This window comes from Elephas maximus, chromosome 7 (assembly GCF_024166365.1).
Source record: "Elephas maximus indicus isolate mEleMax1 chromosome 7, mEleMax1 primary haplotype, whole genome shotgun sequence".
In the NCBI taxonomy this organism is placed as follows: domain Eukaryota; kingdom Metazoa; phylum Chordata; class Mammalia; order Proboscidea; family Elephantidae; genus Elephas; species Elephas maximus.
Window position 1 is genome coordinate 54,960,189 of NC_064825.1, and position 21,812 is coordinate 54,982,000.

General features: G+C 42.4%; 2 protein-coding genes across 2 annotated transcripts; both read left to right on the plus strand.

Annotated features, from left to right (window-relative positions):
• The first annotated feature begins 2,191 nt into the window (after positions 1-2,191).
• LOC126079105 (olfactory receptor 51D1) lies at positions 2,192-3,166 on the plus strand. Its single transcript, XM_049890038.1, has one exon. The coding sequence runs from the start codon at positions 2,192-2,194 to the stop codon at positions 3,164-3,166; it is 975 nt and encodes a 324-aa protein (XP_049745995.1).
• Positions 3,167-10,836: 7,670 nt separating this feature from the next.
• On the plus strand, positions 10,837-21,483 carry LOC126079102 (olfactory receptor 51E1). The gene is made up of 2 exons (XM_049890036.1): positions 10,837-10,908; positions 19,234-21,483. Exons 1-2 carry the CDS (start codon positions 10,861-10,863, stop codon positions 20,227-20,229), a joined length of 1,044 nt encoding a protein of 347 aa, XP_049745993.1. The 5' UTR covers positions 10,837-10,860; the 3' UTR covers positions 20,230-21,483.
• The last annotated feature ends 329 nt before the right edge of the window (positions 21,484-21,812 follow it).

Sequence of the window (21,812 nt, forward strand, 5' to 3'; positions counted from 1 at the left end):
TCTTCTGAGCTGGCCTCAGAATAGTAACAGAACTCAGCTCCTTTGGGTAGGCAGCAGGGCTCAGCTTTCTGTAGGCGCCTGGGTTCCCAGGGAGCCCCGAGTTGCTCAGTCTTCATCGCTCCTCACGTTCCCTGGGGCCCCCAGACAGGCTATATATGTGAGGCGGCTTGAAGCTGGGGCACTGGTAGTGAGTGCTGCAGATTCAGCCTAGAGAACAAAGGCGAGGGGGAGGCTTGGTCCAGCGTTGGGGAAGTCTGTGGAGGCCGAGAAGGAAGGGCATGTTAAGTAAGGAAGGCGGTCTTCACTCAGACAGCCTGGCTGCCTGGAGAGGTAGAGTCTCCCAGCGAGCACCCTTCCCACCTTCTCAGATTAGAGTGGCCAGGGCCCAAAATTTGCTCAGCAATCTACTCAAGGAGGAATTTCTTCAAAACCTTGTGAGGTGCATTTCAAGCTTTGCCTATCCTCCTCCCAGGACAGCAGTCCCTGGTTCAAGCCTCCTACCCTTCAATGAAGGAACAAGGCAAGGGAAATGAATGTACCTAGAGAAGAATGTATGTGTGTGTGTGTGTGTGTGTGTGTGTGTTGTTGGTGGTGGGAATTGGTAATGAAAGAAACTGGAAAGCTAGAAAGTTAAATTGGGGGTCCAGTGAAGGGCCTTGACTTCTAGGCTACAGAATTCCGACTTAATCCTGAAGGCTATGGTAGCCACCTGTAACTTTCTAAACAGGAGCCTGACATGTCAGAAGGCTGACATGTCCAGTTTTACCGTGTAAATGGCAGCAGTGTGGAAGGTGGATTGAAATAGACTGGGTTTGGTGGCAGCGAGGCCAGTTCGGGGAATGATATAATAAGGCTGGGAGCAAGGCAGGCGGTGTCAAATGAGAGGAAAGTCTATAATAAATTAGTTAGAAAAGCAAATTCACATGTGGGGGTGAAAGAGCAGAGAAATCAGGATAGAATTAGATGCCCTGACTTAGATGACTTGGGTGACTGGGTGGTACAGATTCACTGAGATCAAGAAGGGGCAGAGACCCAGGTTTGGAAAGGGTCCCATTTGTGGCAAGATGAGTGTGGGGCCTATAGCCTATCAAGGTACAAATACCAAGCAGGCAGTAGGTTATATCAGGAAAGAGGCTAAAAACAGAGTGGTCTATGTAGAGAAAGGTAGTGAGCCTGGGTGTTGGGTGATCACTAGGGAGAGAAGGTGGAGGACAGGATGTGTGTCTCTGGATGCCCAGTATTGTGGAGTGGCATGGAATGATTTTGTTTCATGTCTCAGCTGCATCTGGTTTCTGTGTCACACCCAGCCATAACCTGGGTTTGACTGTTATGCGGGCCTTGAGACACCCCAAGGGCAGATCCTGTCCTATTCTTTGTTGGGGACTGAAGATTGTAGGCTCTCCCCTCACCCCCCAGAATACCAGAACCGCTCTTCTCAAATTTCTGTGATAAAAAAACAAAACAAAACAAAAAAACACCTTGGGACAAGGGACATAACTGTTTATTACATAGATTTCCAGGCTCCCTCCCTTGGGAATTCTGATTTTTGGGGCCCAGACTAGGATCAAGGGGATGAAGTTTTCAACAACTGCCCCAGATGGTCCTTATCAAGAAAATTTGAGAAATGCTGCTAATGTCTAAACAAAAACCTGCCTCTTGAAATCCAGTCCCAGGCGGAGCCCCTACTTTAACTTTGTGCTAAATCAGATTACAGTGAGTCTTAAAGGCAGCCACGGACTGAGCCCCTATCTCTGGACCCAGACTAACCCTAACTCCAATATGTACCAGGAATGCTGAGTAAATGTGGAAGGTTCTGTGCCAGCCTAGCTACTCTGTTGCAGAAATGGCTGAGAGCAGTGCCCTGACCAGCAACATTAGCTCCGAAAACGAAGGACTGTTGTACAAGTTCTCCTTGTGCGTCCTTGCACACTGAGATTGATGGGGCAATTATAAAATCTGCTGAAGCAGTGCTGGACACTTGGAGGGTAGAGGCAAATGCAGGGTGTACAGGCAGGTGTGTCCAAGGAGATTCAGAGCAGAGAGAGGCTAGGGTTCAGAATTATTAGAAGTACTCTATCCTTCTGTTTTGTATCATCACTTCTCCAGTGCCCTTACCTTATAGGTCCTCTCCCCTCTGAATCATGACTGAATGATATTCCTCCTTCTCTCTTTCATAGACACTGGATTCAGGATGCAGAAGCCCCAGCTCTTGTTCCCTGTCATGGCCACCCCAAATGGAACTCTAGTCCACCCAGAGTACTTTCTGCTGGTGGGCATCCCTGGCCTGGGGCCTAATGTACACTTTTGGCTGGCTTTCCCTCTGTGTTTGATGTATGCTTTGGCCAGCCTGGGAAACCTGGCCATCATCCTCATCATCCGTGTAGAAAGGTGCCTGCATGAGCCTATGTACCTCTTCCTGGCCATGCTTTCCACCATTGACCTAGTCCTTTCCTCCAGCACCATGCCCAAGATGGCTAGCCTTTTCCTAATGGGCATCCAGGAGATCGAGTTCAACGTTTGCCTGGCCCAGATGTTCCTTATCCATGCTTTGTCAGCCATGGAGTCAGCTGTCTTGTTGGCCATGGCTTTTGATCGCTTTGTGGCCATCTGCCATCCTCTGCACCATGCTTCTGTGCTCACAGGGCCCACTGTGGCCAAAATTGGGCTAGCTGCCCTAACCAGGGGATTTGTATTTTTCTTCCCACTGCCCTTTATCCTGAAGCGGTTGTCATACTGCCGAACACATACTGTCACACACTCCTTCTGTCTTCATCAAGATATTATGAAGCTGTCCTGTACTGACACCACAGTCAATGTAGTTCATGGACTCTTCATTATCCTCTTGATCATGGGCGTGGACTCCCTCTTCATTGGTTTTTCCTACATCCTCATCCTGCGGACTGTGTTGGCTCTGTCCTCTTGGGGAGCAGCACTCAAGGCTTTCAACACCTGCATCTCTCATCTCTGTGCTGTCCTGGTCTTTTATGTACCCCTCATTGGGCTCTCTGTGGTGCACAGACTGGGTGGTCCCACCTCCCTGCTCCATGTGGTTTTGGCTAATGTCTATCTATTGCTACCACTCGTGGTCAACCCCATTGTCTATGGAGCCAAGACCAAGGAGATCCATTCACGGGTCTTCCATATGTTCTTGCAAGATGGCAGGTGAGCAGGATAACCTCCTCAGTGTCCTTAATTCCTACCAAAGATGGGAGGATTGGGATCCTGTGTAATGTCTTAGTGATTGGGGCATCTAACTGACTGGACTGTGTGCACCCAGTTATCTAAATAGATCTTGAGTTCCTGTCTCCAACCTGTGTCAATATAGAACAGTTTGGACATGCCATCCTGGAGAAAGATCTATGTATGGTGTCTGCATGTATCTCGACTTTCTGCTATGCTGGCCTCATTTTCTTCCTCTCCTTCAATGAGAAAATACACATAGCCATCTTTTTGTGTATAGAAGAGAAGGCTGTAAATGCCACAACTCATGATTTGTTCCAGCATGGATGTATGATTTTAATTATTCTTGCATTTATGTATCCATGACAGTGGATCTATCTTGGATGAAAGAGGTCAGCTATATGAAGCTTCTTGTTTAAATCTCAAAGTGGCTAAGCAGTCATAATTGGGAGCTAATAAAGGTATTTGAGTAATCATAATTGGAGGGAGGAAAGGAAGAGGTGACCAGAGAGAAAGAGAAAGTTTACATGAAGTGTTTAAAATTCTGTATTTGCGTCTATGTATATTTATATGGAACCCGCCAATGTATGTGAGTGTGCATCTATGTGGCTGTACTAGCAACTGTTTACCCATGAGGGTGCTGAATCTTCTAGGCATGGTTACGAATGTGTAGGTTTATATTTTTGTGAGTATATATAATTTTTAGTGTGCATGTATGCGTGGGGTAAGTGCCAGCTGTGTTTTGGCGAGCGTGTGGTAGCTGTATCCTGGCATGCACATGTTTAATGAGTAATGTCTCTGGTTGTGTATTTATTGTATTTATGTGGCATCTGTTAGCTGGTATGTGATGTGCATCTATCTGAGTATGCTGATATCCTCATCTATACGGTGGATAATATCGTAACTTCCAGCTCTTGGAATCTGATAGGTCAAAAAAGGTTGCATAAAAGAATTATAGGTAAAAAACAATTGAGATTCATTTGAGGCAGAGGAAAGACTGCTAAAATAAGACTTATAAGGTTCAGATCCTGGAAATATCATAAAGCAGCATTACCTTATAATCTTTCTAGACCTCGTTTCCTTTCTGTAAAATGAGAAACTACAATACCAGTAATTTTGTAAACTTAAGTGTTGTGAATGTCCTTTGTAAACAGAAAAATGTTGTAAACAGGCAAGAAATTATCATTCCCAGTTGCCTCATTGCACAACTTTAAGAAACTCCATTCATATCATGGTCTATGTGTGTGGTGCTCCCCAGAACTGTGCAGCCCATCACCACTGTGGCCACCTGTAGCTGCCCTGATTTATTATTACTAGTGGATTAAAGCACCTCTTTATCTCATAATAAATTGTTTTCACAAAGCTTCAGTAAGGTTAATATGTATCACCCTCTGCTGGGATCTGATTTTAGAAATGAAATTCAAGCAAAACCCAGCATTACCAATATGTTCTTTTAGGTATGGTCAATATCTACATGAGGAAAAAGACATCATGGGGTTGAAATGAGATGGGATCTAGGTTTGGATCACTAGCATTGATTTTTGGGCCAGTTACTTAACCTACTATGCCTCAGTAATTTTGGAAACTATAAACACTGTTTACAGAATGCTAAAACAGAAATATAATCAACACCCTGTTGGATGATTTTGGGGATTAAATCAAATAACTGTTGTGAAACTACATGAGAAATGGAAAATGATCAATAAAAGTTGGTGACAATCATTGTAAATAATAAAACTAACAAAATGAGATATGATTATTGCAATCTAGGGGATAGTATTCAAAATATAGAAGTCTTCTACCTTTTGTACCCCCCTTTGCCAAGGCTAGAAGCTATTTCCTTGTCTATATTGAAATGTCACTGGTTTTAAGCCTACTTGTGGTCTTCTTTCTCAGGAGATCCTGAAATATCTCTGAGTCTTCCAGAATATCTTTATTTTGATAGCTGCTGGTGACTATAGTAATTGTCGCCTCTCTGGAAAACGTGGATAACTGCCAAACTAGATCAAGAGCTTCCCCTAGGCTCCCAGAGTCTCTAAAACAAAACAAAACACAAAATAAAAACCAAAACCTGTTGCTGTCAATTCGATTCCTACTCACAGTGATCCTATAGGACAGAGTAGAACTGACCCATAAGGTTTCCAAGGTTATAATCTTTATGGAAACAGGTTGCCACATCTTTCTCCTGTGGAGCAGCTGGTGGCTTCAAACTGCAGGCCTTTCACTTAGCAATCAAGTGCTTGACCACCGCACCACCATGCTTCTTTCTCCACAGTCTCTAGGCTTCCCTTTATCATGGATTTTACTGTGTTATTCCTTTATCATGGATTTTAATATATTTCAATTGTATATCTATCCCTCTGTCATAGAGCTTAAACAGTTATAAGATAACTGTCTGTTTATCCCTCTGTCATAGAATTAAGTAGCTGTATAGTAGTTGTCTATCTCCCTTGAGGAGAGGGACCAAATATTATTCATCTCTATGTTCTCAGGACTTGACACTGAATGTCTGTTTGTCTGGGGCCACTCAGAGAGAGGAAGAAGATGAGTATTTTCTGGTTCACTTGAGATAAACAAATTCACTTTTATTCATCCCAACCACCCTCATTTCTTGTTCCTTTCTCTAAAAGGTACAGTCCTAAATTTGGCCTGTGTTGTTTTATGAAGTCTGCAAAGTGATTTTCGCAGGTATTAAGGATCCATTATCCCCCATGCTATGAGTTGGAATCAACTCAACGGCACTGGGGTTATCCCCCATGCACCTGTCAGTTTGTCATATTGTGGTGGCTTGTGTGTTGCTGTGATGCTGGAAGCTATGCCACTGGCATTTCAGATTATCAGCAGGGTCATCCAAGGTGGACAGGTTTCAGTGGAGCTTCCAGACTAAGACAGACGAGGAAGAAGAACCTGGCGGTCTACTTCTGAAAAAATTGGCCAGTGAAAGACTTATGAATAGCAGGGGAATGTTGTCTGATATAGTGCAGGAAGATGAGCCCCTCAGGTTGGAAGGCACTGAAAATACTGCTGGAGAAGAATAACCTCCTCAAAGGAGAGTTGATCTTAATGACATGGATGGAGTAAAGCTTTTGGGACCTTCATTTGCTGAGGTGGCATGACTCAAAATGAGAAGAAACAGTTGCAAATATCCACTAATAATCAGAACATAGAATGTATGAATCAAGGAGAATTGGAAGTTGTTAAAAATGAAATGGAACACATAAAGATTGATATCCTAGGCATTCGTGAGCTGAGGTGGACTGGTATTGGCCATTTTGAATCAGACGATCATATGTTCTGCTATGCTGGAAATGACAAATTGAAGAGGAATGGTGTCACATTCATCATTGTCAAAAACAGTATTTCAAGATCTATCCTGAAGCACAATGTTTTCAGTGATAGGAAGGCCAGTTAATACAACTATTATTCAAATTTACACACCAACCACTAAAGCCAAAGATGAGGAAATTGAAGATTTTTACCAACTTCTGCAGTCTGAAATTGATCAAATGTACAATTAAGTTGTATTGATAATTACTGGTGATTGAAATTTGAAAGTTGGAAAAAAAAAAAGGATCAGTAGTTGAAATATATGGCCTTGGTGATAGAAACTACGCCAGAGATCGCATGATAGAATTTTGCAAGATGAATGACTTCTTCATTGCAAATACCTTTTTCCAACAACATAAATGGTGACTATATACATGGACCTTGCTGGATGGAAAACACAGGTATCAAATTGACTACATCTGTGGAAAGAGATGATGGAGAAGCTCAATATCATCAGTCAGAACAAGACCAGGGTGAACTATGGAACAGACCGTAAATTGCTCATATGCAAGTTCAAGTTGAAGCTGAAGAAAATTAGAACAAGTCCACAAGAACCAAAATATGACCTTGGGTATATACCACCCAATTTTGGAGACTCTCTGAAGAATAGATTTGATACATTGAACACTAATGACTAAAGACCAGATGATTTGTGGAATGAAGTCAAAGACATCAAAACATGAAGAAAACAAAAGGTCATTTAAAAGGCAGGAAATAAAGAAAAGACCAAAATGGATGTTAGGGGAGACTCTGAAACTTTCTTTTGAACGTAGAGGTGCTCAAGTGAATGGAAGAAATGATGAAGTAAAAAAGCTGAACAGAAGATTTCAAAGGGTGGTTCAAGAAGACAAAGTAAATTATTATAATGAAATGTGCAAAGACCTGGAGTTAGAAAACCAAAAGGGAAGAACATACTCAGCATTCCTCAAGCTGAAAGAACTGAAGAAAAATTCAAGCTTTGAGTTGCAATATTGAAGGATTGATTCTATGGGGAAAATATTGAATGACACAGAAAGCATCAAGAGTAGATGGAAGGAATGCACAGAGTTACTGTACCAAAGAGAATTAATTGTTTGATGTTCAGTCCTTTCAGGAGGTAGCATATGATTAAGAACTGATGGTACTAAAGGAAGAAGTCCAAGCTGCACTGAAGGGAATGGTGAAAAACAAGGCTCCAGGAATTGATGGAATACCAAGTGAGATGTTTCAACTAACAGATGCAGTGGTGGAGGTGCTCACTCGTCTATGCCATGAAATTTGGAAGACAGCTAGCTGGCCAACTGACTGGAAGATCTCCATATTTGTGCCCATTCCAAAGAAAGGTGAGTCAATAGAATGCAGAAATTATTGAACAATATCATTAATTTCACACACAAGTAAAATTTTTCTGAAGATAATTCAAACGTGGATACAGCAGTATATTGACAGGAAACTACCAGAAATTCCAGCTGGGTTCAGAAAAGGACGTGGATCAAGATGTTGACCTGTGTTTTATTGACTAGGCAAAGAAATTCAGCTCTGGCATCCTAACAAATTATGGATAACATTGTGAAGAAGGGGAATTCCAGAACACTTAATCGTGCTCATGCAGAACATGTGCATAGACCAAGAGAACAGAACAAGGGGATACTGTGTGGTTTAAAGCCAGGAAAGGTGTGTATCAGGGTTGTATCCTTTCACCATACTTATTCCATATGGATAGTGAGCAAATAGTATAAAAAGCTGGACTATATGAAGAAGAATGTGGCATCAAGATTGGTTGAAGACTCATTAATAACCTGCTTTATGCAGATGTCACAACTTTGCTTGTTGTAAGTGAAGAGGACTTGAAGCACTGATGAAGATCAAAGACCACAGCCTTCAGTATGGATTACACCTCAACATAAAGAAAACAAAAATCCTCACAACTGGACCAATGAGCAACATCATGATAAACAGAGAAAAGATTGAAGTTGTCAAGCATTTCTTTTTACTTGAATCCACAATCAATGCCGATGGTTTTAATAGTTAAGAAATCAAACAACATATTGCATTGGGCAAGTTTGCTGCAAAAGACTTCCTTAAAGTATTGAAAAGCAAAAATGTCCATTTGACTAACGTGCACCTGACTCAAGCCATGATATTTTCAATTGCCTCATATACCTGTAAAAGCTGGACAGTGAATAAGGAAGACCAAAGAAAAAGTAATGCATTTGAATTATGGTGTTGGCGAAGAATACTGAGTATATCATGGCCTGCCAGAAGAATGAACAAATCTGTCTTAGAAGAAGTACAGCCAGAATGCTCCTTAGAAACAAGGATGGGGAGACTTCCTCTCACAAACTTTGGACATGTTATTAGGAGGGACCAGCCCCAGGAGAAGGACATCATGCTTGATAAAGTAAAGGGTCAGCAAAAGAGAGGAAGACCTTCAACAAGATGGATTGACACAGTGGCTACAACGATGGGCTCAAGCATAGCAATGATTGTGAGATTGGGCGCACGACCTGGCAGTATTTCCTTCTGTTGTACATGGGGTCACTATGAGTTGGAACCAACTAGACGGCACCTAACAACAACAATAATGATCCATTATGATCTAAAAAATCCATTTTACTGTAGACAATATTTCTATTCCTATTTTACAGATGAAGAAACCAAGGCTCTGAGAAGTTAAGGACTAGCCTAAGATCATATGACTGAAAATAGGATAGTGACTCAATTCTAGAGCTCTCTTCCCCATACTACAACTCCTGAGTGTCAGAGATTTGAAATCTCTGATTTCTTATAGAGTTGTCAATTTGCGAGAAATATACAGAAATCAGTACTCAGCTGAATTCTTGAACTCTACAGATCTCTGGAGTTCTCTCTCTGTGTAGATCTCTCTTCTCTGATATTCTGCCTTCAAATTCTACCTGGCTTGGTCTTCCTGAACTCTCAGCTCTATCTCTTTCAATTAGGGTGTCCTGTGGACTCTGCCTGATCACCCTTCCCCGTGCAGCAACTTGGAAACTCAAATCAATAAGCTGAGGGAATTCTAGGGTTTGCCTCATTTATTTCCCTTTTCTCGAGGATCACTGGACTTCATTGCCTGATGTCCAGTGTCTTTCAAATCATTGTTTTTTATATATTGTTCGTATTTTGGCTTCTACAGGTGGATATTACTCCTTGTTACTCCATCTTGGCTGGAGGTAGAAGTCCCTGGGGTATATATATTTTAAAAAAGACTTCACATTGTTTAAGGCAAGGGGAGATTGAGGGAAGCACCAGAGATGGCTCAAGGGGGATGATAGCGAGTATCAATCTGCAGGCTCTGCAGGCACCAGGGCCTGTTGTAGTCAGTAGTTTTGATGAGAACTGAGTTACAAAGGCCTGATTTGACATTGTCTATTTTTCCATAGCTTGAGTTAGCATGCCCTGTGTTGTGAATTTACAACTTACATTGATCAGTCAAAAATAAGGAGAAACCACCTAAAAACTACTTGGCTTAATTTATAGCCATGGTTTTTACTTATTTGAAAATGTAACACATTTAGTTTCATTTTCAAGTTGTTCTAAACATTTCTCTTACTATTTTTGCCCTTAAGAGAGAAACCAAATGGCATTGGTCTTATATGGCTGGTGTTGGAGTTGGGGAGGGTTAAGGAAACCACATCCTCCTTCCTCAGCCAGAAGTTCGGTAATCCAAGGTCAGGGAATGGAAGGCAGAGGCTTTGTCCCTGGGGACCCTGTTATGATTTAGCCAGACACAGGACCCAGAGCCTGAGAGACAAAGAAGATGTAGCTGTAGGATTTTGGGAAGTAAGGATGGGCCCACTGGGTTCCAGGCTTGGAAAGAACCTGAGTAGGAGCCACAAAGGGAAAGAAGGAAGAGGGGAGAGAAAGCTGCAAGAGGGAGATGAGCTGGCACTTAACCATGGGTTCTTGCAAGCTTAGTCTGCTTTTCCTGCAGCTGAGTTTGATAAGCCTGGGGAGGAACTTTGAGAAAGGCACCTCACAAAGGCAGTGGCCACACAATGAGTTTCCTTTAGCATTTCCTCACTCATTCCCCATGTCACATAGGGAGCTAGCAAAGTATCCCAGCAGACACCAGTGCCCATTTCGGGAGGACTCTGGAGACCCCCTGTACCAATTCCCCTTCTTTCCCTATGCCCCCAGACACACCCTCCCAGGACACAGAAGCAAGAAGGAAACCAGAACCACAGTTGGCTAGTGACGGGTACCTGTTAATGGACCCTCTGGGCAGCACTTTGCCCCCAGCAGGGTGAAACAGAAGGAGGGAGGAAGTAAGACAGAACATAAATAACCCTGCATTGGGAAGGCCCAACGAAGGAGGCGGAGACTATACTTCAGTGCAGCCTGCCAGACTTCTTCATGAAGAGTAGTGGAAAAAGGGGCACACGTTCCTTCGGTGCAGTTGAGGTGAGTGCAGGAGAATGGGGGAGTATGTTCAGGTTTGTGGAGTCTTGTAGCTAGAGTTTCCCTATTATTCCCGGTGAGTGAATAAAAATCAGACTGTGATGAACTAGAAGCACAGGGGTGGGGGGGGGGAGATATGAAAGAGGCCCCTGGCTCAAAGGATAGACAGTTTTAGCAATTTCTATGTTTGTGTGGTGATGGGAAGCATTGGGGTGTTAGATGCTGGCTAAGGTTAGTTTTCAAGCAATTTTCTAGTTGACAGGTTTACTGGGATACCTGATAGGAATTGGCAAGAATCAATGTGAATGAGGGTAGAGAACAGACTAGTATGGGACTGGGTTGGGATTGGATTGTGGTTTGGTGTGTGAAGAGGGCCACTACCCAGGTTGATGATGTGATTAAAGCTCAGTCTGTGATTGGGGTTGGCCTGGGTGCTCTGACCAGGGTCGGAACTTATTCTGTACCCTGCATCAGAAGTCAGGTTGTGGCTGAAATGGGGACTTAGCAATCTTTCTGGGCTTAGTTCCAGGGTTTAGCCTTCCCTTCAGCCCAGGTATAAAGGGGGTTAGTATTCACACTGTGACTTTTCCTACCTTGTCCCTCTACCTCAGTCACACTGAACCATTTGCAGCTTTCCAAACAAGGTGTGCTCTCATTCTCTCTGGGTTTTTGCCTTTGCCAGAATGCATTTTAAAATACAAGTTAGATCAGATCTGTTGCTTAAATTCCTCCAAGTCACTCAGAATTAAATCAAAGCTCCTTGCCATCTCTTGCAAGCCACTGCCTGGACTGGCCCCTGCCTGCCTCTCTGACACCATCTTCTAAAGCTCCCCTGTTCTCTTTATGCTCCAGACACATTAACCCTCTTTCTGATCTGTGAACCCCAAACTCATTTATCAAGACCTTTTCTCTTGTGTTCTCTGCCTGGAATGCTCTTTCCCTAGGTCTTAGTATGCTGTTGTTGTGTGCCGTTGAGTTGATTCCAACTCATAGTGACCTCAAAGTACAGAGTAAAACTGCCCCATGGGATTTCCTAGGGTGAAATCTTTATGGGAGCAGATTGCCAGATCTTTTCTTCTGTGGAAAGGCTGGTGGGTTTGAACCATTGACCTTTCAGTTAGCTGCTGAGTGAGCATTTAACTGTTGTGCCGCTAGGGCTCCTTAGATCTTAGCATGGCTGGTGTTTTCTCATTACATAGCTCTCGGCTCGTATCTCACCTCCTCAGAGAGGCTTTCAGTGACTCCCTACCTCAAATATGGATGACCCTCACCTGTGATTCCCTATCTTGTTGTTTTCAGTGTACTTACCTTTATCGGAATTTTCCTTCCTTATTTATTTATTTTTGATGTCCTCTTTCTAGTGAGTGAGCTCCATGAGAACAGTGACCTTGTCTATTCTAGTCACTGCTTTATTTCCAGCTTTAGGCACATAGTAGGCACTCAATGCATTTTTGTTGTCTAACTGAATGCTGCTGTCCTCATGCTCCCCAAATTTGCCTGGTTAACTCCAACTGGTCCTTCAAGTCTTCGCTCAGACCTCCTCAGGGTAGCCTTTGAGCCTGCCACCTTGGTGAGCTATGGTGCTTCTTTCATACTCTACTTACAGTTTCTCCCCAACCCTTGAGGGCTAGAACTGTGTCTTATTTGCTCTCTATCTCAGTATCTCCAATGAATAGCACAATGTGTGGCACACAGTGGTCATTCAATCAATAGTTGTTGGAAAAATGAGTGTGTCAATCAAAAATTTATTCTGTGCCCTGGGTCAGGCTCTTCCTTTGTACCCTATTTTCCTGCATGCAGACATCAGCCAGAGTGGCTTTGGAGAGCACTGATAATTAGGTCCAGCTCTGCGGGTCTGTGGGACAGTTATTGGCTCTGGTCCCACTCAGAAGTGGTGGAGCAGGGATTTGACCCCCAGAAGTTCTACCTGGGAGGGATTTTGGGGGCTGGGCTGACTGGAGTGATTAGGTGGGGCCTGACTCTGCTTTTTGGGAGTGAGAAAATGCATTCTCTTATCTTCCTTCCTCTCTTTTCCAAAACCAGTGACTAAGACACTGAAAACATTTATCTACTTTATTAAATCCAAGGTATGGGGAGCAGGGGGTGCAGTAATTTGGAGTAGATGTGATTCTAAGACTACCACCCTTACTGGAGTATTAGTGAAAGAATTCTTCTCTATGAGTCAGGGTGATGAACTTCTACAGTCCCTGCTGGCCAGATCCATTTTCCTTGAGGTCTGTCTTCCCTCTCTGGGCCTAGAATGGGAAGCCAGAGGCTCCCAGGTATGTCTGGGCTTCCCTCCAAGGACATTCTCTTCTAGATGTTCCCACAGAGGCTATAAGTGGGGTCAGATCCCACTGTCACTGCTGCAGGTGTGGAACATTCTGTGCATTTAGTCCAGCTTATTGTATGGCCATGACCACAAATCCCCTCCATCATGTCCCTCCCTGTTCACTTACCCACAGAACCTAAATTGGGAGAGCTGGTCAGGTGCCATAAGCCTGAAAATGCCCTCTGGATTCATGGTCCTCGAAGTTTGTAGTCCTCAGAGATTAACATTAAAATAATTCTTACAAAGCACCAGTCTATTCTTAGGGAGACTTGGACAGGGTCAGTCAGTAGCCGGGCATATTGGAAATCATTTGGACCTTGGTATTGAGAGCTCTAACTAATGCTCAGTTTCCTGATCCATCAAATAAATAAATAATTCCTGCTTGACAGGTTGATAGGAGGCACTAATCCTATAAGAAGGAAGAACTTGATGGAAGATAAAGCTTTTAAATCTCCATTCAGGGGTCTATTCAAGTCACAGTCTGGGGAGTTGGGCTGAGGGTGGCGAGAGTGTCCCAAATCCTAGGCCAGGAGGGTCTTCTTTACTGCCCTTTTAGTTTCCCTTCCAGGGTATGCTTGGGCCAGGTATCCTACTTATGAAGCCCTTTTTCTGTCCTACTTCTTGGACAGATTTTTCTACCTTTCAGAAAGTGTGGCTCAATAAAAGGCAGCCTAGAATAAAGAGAAACATGTACAGTCCTTGGAATAAGAGCATCTATGTTAAGTGTCAGTTTTACCACACAGCTGATAAATCCTGGGAAATTTGCTTAACCACTCAGGGCCTTGGTTTTATCACCTATAATATAGAAGATAGATAGCAAATCCTATTATGCAGTTGTTCTTGGGTTTAGATTTAAATTTTGTACAGTGGTATATTGTAGGTACTCGCTAATCTCTTATTTTCATGAAATGACAAAATCAGTGTCGAGAGTGACCTCATTGTTTTCTTGGGTTGGAAGAGGTCGCCCTTGGCTCACATCCCTGGCTGCATTTTCCTGGTGCCTGGGTCTCTAAGAAGGAAAGAGCTCAGGGAGGTCTGGAGAAGAAGGTAAGGATGGCTGAGCTGACACTGAGGGACTTAGTCCTGGAAACCAAAGGGGTAGGACGAAGGAGACTTAAGGAACTCAAAGTGGATTTCTACTCTGTATAGCTTGGGGCTCCTGCCCCCCCTCCCCCTGCCCCATCCCAGAAAAGGGCTAAAAAACAGCCCTTCCTAATTCTCCAAGAAATATCCCTGGGACTTGCTAAGATAGCGTGACTTTTTCAGAGAACATCTCAAACACAGGGCTACTCCCTGTGGGGTCAGGGCAGTGGTTGTGGGCTTTCTATAATAAAAAAAAATAAAAAAAAAAAAAAAGAGGGAAAAGAAAATAAATTTCTTAGTTTATTTTACTTGATTGTGTTTTATTTTCAAAACAGAGTGATTTCATTCAACTTCCTTCAGTGCTCAAAGCCGTCTCTCTTGGAGTGCACACAAATGGTTCTAATTATGGCAGCCGCTTTGGCTGGCAAGACCACCAGGAAGTCATCTGGCCCCTCTGCCTGTCTCCTGGTGGGACTCTGGGGGACTGCTATGCTTCAGGGGTAGGAGGGCTGAAGGGAAATACTTGGGATCTCTGGCTAGGAAAGAAACTGACCATTCTCTGTTTGGGCTTCCTCCCCTTCATTTCTCTCCTGGCACAGTCTTCTGAGATCCACTCTGATATTTTACCCTCATCAATAGCTGCTGACATTATGCTGCCTGCGCACCTCGCCTCCAGGCTAACTGGGTCTTTCTTGTTTTGGTTTCTGGTAGCCCCATATCAGTACCCAGTCTTTGCCGTTGTGAGAAATGGACTGCTAGATAGTGTGTGCACTGAGGTGGAGTGATAATTAAGATGACAAATAGTGGGAAATGAAAAGTTTTTGGACTCCATAAATTTTGTTCCCTACTTTTATGAAAACATGAAAAAAAAAAAAAACAACAGAAAAACAACATAATTTTTGTACTGTGAAGCCTTTTTGACACCTTTTGACATGCTTTACCTCACACAATTCTCACTGCAGCACTGGTGAGTTTACTATTATCCTCTGCATTTATTGAGAGCCAAGATTTGCATTCCTAGTCCCAAGGATTTGCTCACCACATCACTATCCTCAGTGGCAATAAGTACGCATGTGCCAACCCACGACTCTTTCCCAATATGTTTACTAAGGCAGCCCATTCTTATCCTTGGAATTGCCCTGCTCTGTCTTATCTACTCATGTAGTATTTCAGGCTGGCATGGATACCTGGCCCTGCAGAGTGCCAGAGCCTACTGGTTCATCTCCCCAGGTGAGGGATGCTAGATCGCCACATCTCAGACACAAACTGTGCTGCATGTCCACTTTGCCTTTACTTAGATCCAGAATTTTGCAGCAACCCTGTTCTCCATGTATCCTCTCATGCCCTCTGACTCCTTAGATAAGGAAGAACTTTTCTGTCTGGCCCTAAAGATTCTTGTCCTGAGCTTAAGACCACCCCGCACTGACTTTATAAGCACTCTTTCACCCTTTTCAAAAGTCCCTTTCTACCCACTTGGTTATGTTATCTGCATTAGATGCTTGTTAAAGGATTCTTCCTTTTGATAAAACTCATTTTCATTTTCAACAAATCTTATTTGGACACTAATTAATAAATATGATAGAGTCCCTGCTATTAAGAAGTTCATAATTTGGGGGAAGACAAATAGGACAATAATTATAGTTCAGGATGCTAAATACATAAAAACATAAACAAAAGTCCTTGGGAGCACGGAACAGGAAACATTTAAATATACCCAGGAGAAAGGGGTTTAGGAAAAGTATCAGAGGAGAGAGACACTAAGCCAGGCTGTGAAAGATGGGTAAGATTTCTCCCAGTGGGAAGTCAAGGAGGGAGACCTGGGAGGAACAGTTTTTCCTGACAAATGAATGAGATGTAAAAAAGACACACAGGCATGGAAATCAATGCTCCATTCATGAAACAGCATATATTCCAATATGGATGGAGAATAGGGGTCATGATAAGTGGTGAGAAAGAAACCTAGGATCAGATGCTGAAAGAAGGACCTTTCACCACATCCTAAGAAGTTTAGTCTTTTTACTAGATTCGATTTGATCAGTTTGGAGCTTTATTTTCTAAAGATTTTATTATCATTATTTTAATAAGAGGTAGTGAGTAGACATCATCTGGTTAGAAGATTACTCAGACTGTCCAGATGAGGAAGGTTTACACTACAGGCATGACAGTCAGAATCAGAGTACCTAGCTTGTGTTATTGTTTAAATATCAAAACAAGAAAAGGTAAAACTGGAGAAAAATAGTTAACAGCAACAGATATAAGTTTTTGTATACTTACTATGTGCCAGGAATTGTGTTACATGTTTTACATTCATGTTCTCATTTATTCCTCATAGCGATCATTTTAGGTGAAGAAACTGAGGCTTAGAACTAGGTTAAATGACTTTCCCTAGACCACACAGTTAAGGAAATTGTACACTGGGATTTGAATCCATGGCTGGTTTAAAAGCTCAGGCTCTTAACAGCTATACAATATTGTCTCTGGAAGAGGACTTCATTTTTTAAATGCGGAGAGTTTCATGTGCTTGAGAGACAGCTGGCTGGACTCTTTAGTAAGTCTTTAGAGTCATGAAGCTAGATCACAAAAGAGATTTCAGGGCTTGCTAAGTAGATTTAGGAACCAATAACAAATTAATTTACTGGAGAGTGTGAGATGGCTGAAGAGAGGATATAGAACAAGAAAAGCACTGAGCATAAAATTCTAGACAGCATTATTATTTAAAGGCCAAGTGGAGGCTGGTGAAGATCCAGAAAAGAAACTAGTGATTAGAGAGTGATGAGGAGCAGCAGAAGGGGAAGAGAAAAGGATTAAGAAAAAGGGAACTGCTCACAGTGTCACATGCTACAGAGCGGTCAATAAGGGTGATTGAAGGGACATTGGTGGCATTAGCCTCTTTGCCTGAAGTTCTTGGTTAAATCTGACTTCTCTGCCTTATACATTCTCCCTACGGCTGTTTGAATTAAAATGTTCTCATTCTCGGTTCTAAAACTTATGCTCTCCATGTCTTCCCACTGAGCTCTGGGTCTGGTCTGAGGGAACCTCTGGGTAATTGCTCAGTGATGGAACAAAGATGATAAACTTAACCTGAGCCCAGTGCCACACAATCAACTGCTCTGTGGTAATATGTGCAGGAAGCCTCTACCCCAGCTGTTAAGAATCTAACCGTTCTTTTTTCTTTCCAAGATAAAATTATCTTAAATATAAGCAATAAGTGGCACAATGCCCACAACGGAAAGAGGAGATAGTTCTCCAATTATAGCTAAACATTTTTTTTAATATATGATGTATATTTAAACCTATTAAAAACTACAATTAGCATGATGCAATAAATTCAGCCCTGGAGGAGCAGTGGTTAAGAGCTCGGCCGCTAACCAAAAAGTTGGCAGTTCAAATTCACCAGCTGCTTCTTGGAAAACTATGGGGCAGTTCTACTCTGTCCTATAGGGTCACTGTGAGTTGGAATTGACTCAGTGGCGATGGGTAACAGGTAATAAATAGTAGAAACACATGGATATTTGAGGATCAAAGATACGAAGGGAGGGAGGAAGGAAGTTAGTAGCTCTATAATTGTTTCAACAGAGAGGTACCTTCTGAGATAACCCAAGCCTGACATATCCTTCCACAGCAATCTCTATTTAACATTTATTGATTTTGTAGCCAGATTCAGAGATATCTGAACCAATGTCTAGGATTGATTATTCCTTCAGTGTTTCCAGTGCCATTATCTCTTCGGGTTAGTCTGCCAATACCACTCTGCTAGGCTGGGTCCCTTAGAAGCAGATCCTGAGATGATGATTCTTGCTCAAATGGTATATTGAGGGAATTTTGTCATAAGAGGAGGAAAAAGCAGAATAGGGCAGGGAAGGAAAGCTAAGCGAGGTTGTGATCTCAGCTGAAAACCAGACTCAGCCTGGTGCCTGGTGAAGCTCTGAAGCGCTAATTGCATCACGGAGTTGATCGCACCTGGAGGGAGGTGGAATGACCCATGTCAGGCAGTCACTGGCCTCCAGATGCCCCTTAGGATGGGGGATAGCATAACCTCCTGGGTGGAGTGTCTCCTGTTTGACTGAGGACAATTCTCTGGAGAAAGGGAAACTGTGATCTCTTAGCAACCAACACCACAGATGGGAGATAGGTGCACTGGCTTGGAGAAGGGACACCAACATCCACTATTCCTATTGTTCCTCTTCTGGTATAAACTGGATAGTCTGGACAAGTGTAAGACTTTGGATGGACATTTGGACATGAGTGAAATATAGAGCTAGTGTTTCAGATAAATTTCGTGTCATGTTTTTACTGAATTAGGGTTCATTGTAATAAAGTATGTGTTGTTATTAGGTTTCACGTCAAAATTGAAGTGGTTATTAGGGTTAAGTTTTAGGTTAATGTTAGGGTTAAGGCCAGAGTTGATGAGACCAATCAGATTATTGATGAGGTTAGGTTTCAATTTTATTCTGAAGATTACTATAATTCTTCAAATTTGTACTGGAGTTAGTCTTAAAGATAGTCTAATATAATGCTAATAATAAAATTACAGTTAGTATTAAGTACAGGGGGATATAAGGGTAGAATCAAATAGAGGAAGTGATGAGACTTTTTCTTTTATAATCTAAGATTGATGTTATTGAGTATATAGCCTTTCTTTGGTGAACTAAATGATTTAAAATATTCTTAGAATTTTTGCCTTAGTATTTTACTTATTACCAGGATTGACTTTAGAGGCAGGGTTAGTAAGTAGGACTGGGTGAATTTACTTCTAGTCCTTGAGTGTTGAAGGGCAGTTACGTTGAGTTCAACATAGGATCAGGTAAGGAAGTTAAAATTTGGGTCAGGGAATGAGACATCAGGATGGAGGGAAAGAGGTATGGTTTTGGGATTCTGGAAGATCTGACAGTGGTTTTTCCTTTGCATTCCAGCTTCTACCTACCTGGCATTGGTCACAGTTCACCTTCTTCACTATGGTAGACCACAATGGCAATGAATCCAGTGCTACATATTTCATCCTAATAGGCCTCCCAGGTTTGGAGAGGGCACAGTTCTGGCTGGCCTTCCCATTGTGTTCCCTGTACCTTATTGCTGTGCTAGGTAACTTGACCATCATTTACATTGTGCGGACTGAGCACAGCCTACATGAGCCCATGTATATTTTCCTTTGCATGCTTTCTGGCCTTGACGTCCTCATCTCCACCTCATCCATGCCCAAAATGATGGCCATCTTCTGGTTCAATTCCACTACTATCCAGTTTGATGCTTGTCTGCTCCAGATGTTTGCCATCCATTCCCTATCTGGCATGGAGTCCACAGTGCTGCTGGCCATGGCCTTTGACCGCTATGTGGCCATCTGCCATCCACTACGCCATGCCACTGTGCTCACATTGCCTCGTGTTGCCAAGATTGGCATGGCTGCTGTGGTACGAGGTGCTGCACTCATGGCACCCCTGCCTGTCTTCATCAAGCGGCTGCCTTTCTGTGGCTCAAATATCCTCTCCCATTCATACTGCCTGCACCAAGATGTCATGAAGCTTGCCTGTGCTGACATCCATGTCAATATCATATATGGCCTTATTGTCATCGTCTCTGCCATTGGCCTAGACTCACTTCTTATCTCCTTATCATATCTGCTTATCCTCAAGACAGTGTTGGGCTTGACACGTGAAGCCCAGACAAAGGCATTTGGCACTTGTGTCTCTCATGTGTGTGCAGTTTTCATATTTTATGTACCTTTCATTGGATTGTCTATGGTGCACCGCTTTGGCAAGCAGCATGACTCACTCCTACCTGTCATCATGGCCAACATCTACCTGCTTGTTCCTCCAGTGCTCAATCCTATCGTCTATGGAGTGAAGACAAAGGAGATCCGGCAACGCATCCTTCGTCTTTTCCATGTGACCACCCAGACTTCAGACCCCTAGATGTCAGTGCTCCAACTTCTTTCCTATAAAAGTCCTTTGATTCAGATTTTAACATCAGCATTGTGGAAGACAGTATTAACAAAAACAAAGAAACAAAGAAAAAACTTCCTTAACAAAATACAACTCTAATTTTCATAGGTGAAACTGGATGCAGAATCTCCTGTGGAAAGAGGCAGCAGAACCACGTACTCTTAATTTCCATTTTTCAAGATTATTTTCCTTTTGGTTCTTCTTAATATATAATTACTAAAACCCTGAACTGGTTGTGGTTGGAGGGTTATTATTTCCCATTTAACCATCCAACTCAGCTATGTGAACTTTTTTTCACTGATAATGCACAGCACAAGATAGTGCACGGAAGATGAGTGATACATTTAAAGAACATTTATCAAAGTCTTACACATGACAAATGGGAAATAAACACAAGTCAAATAAAGCCAGATAATCTGGCTTAAAAATCATGACTTCCTCTTCAGAGCTCTCAACCATATTGGATCTCAGGGAAGGGGATGTACCTGGATTTCCTTCCTCAAAATGACCTCTACAAAGAATAAGTCTACAAAGAATAAGTAGATGATTGGAAATAAAGCCTTGAAGAGACTACATTTGCCTACATTAATAAAAGATAACGTTCTGTTATGAAAGTTTTCACAGCCCATGGACACTTTTTCTTTATTTAATTCTCTTATCAACCTTCTAATTTGGGCAGGAGTATGATTAGTACCCTCATTGAACCAATAAGGAAATTGATGTTCAGTGTGCATCAGTAAGTTGTATGAGGTCACATAAGCTCAAAAATAAAAATCGAGCCTTTTGATGCTCAATTTCATATTGTGAGAAAGAACTGTGAGGGAGACCTGTAGGGTAGTAGGTCAGGCGTTTCCAATTTTTCTTTCATTTTCCAGGGAAAATATTTAATTCCCTTTACAGCTCACCTAGTGGTGCATTTAGGAGCTTCTTGTCAATGCATCTCACAGCTTAATCCCATTAGCATCTGCTCTTTGTCCACCTGCCACTGTGCTTGTGTAGTGGGGAATGTGCTTGGAGTTCCAGAGAAGTGACTCATTTGGAAAATAGTGTGATTAGCAGTGGAAGTTCTTAGCATTAGTTCTTAGCACAAATTCTCATAGAGTATAACAATGGACAAATGTATGCAGAATGAATAATCAAGTGAAATGACAGAAATATGACTCCTCCATCAATGTGAAGGCCTTCCTTCTTTCCAACACTTTTATTTAGATACCCAGAGAATGGTTTTTCTCTCAAATTCTCATTTCTCCAACCTTGTAAAGGAGGGGAGACACAGACTCAATTATTCAGCCACAAGTTGCTTCACTGACCCACATCTTTTCTAGCCAAGGACTCCTCTGTTTCTAAGTGATAATCTTTTATTCCAAGGGTTGCAAACTAGGGCTGTTGGCCAAATATAGCCTGCCACCTGGTAGCATGCCCATAAGCTAAGAATAGCTTTTACATTTTAAATGGTCGAAAAGAAAAAGAATGATATTTTGTGACATATAAAAATTATAGGAAATTCAAATTTTAGTGTCCATAAATAAAATTCTGTTGGAACACAATCATGC

Coding starts and splice junctions, on each gene's coding strand:
- LOC126079105 (XM_049890038.1), top strand. CDS start 2,192: ATGCAGAAGCCCCAGCTCTTGTTCCCTGTCATGGCCACCCCAAATGGA.
- LOC126079102 (XM_049890036.1), top strand. CDS start 10,861: ATGAAGAGTAGTGGAAAAAGGGGCACACGTTCCTTCGGTGCAGTTGAG. Junction 10,909..19,233: donor GTTCCTTCGGTGCAGTTGAG/GTGAGTGCAGGA, acceptor TTTGCATTCCAG/CTTCTACCTACCTGGCATTG.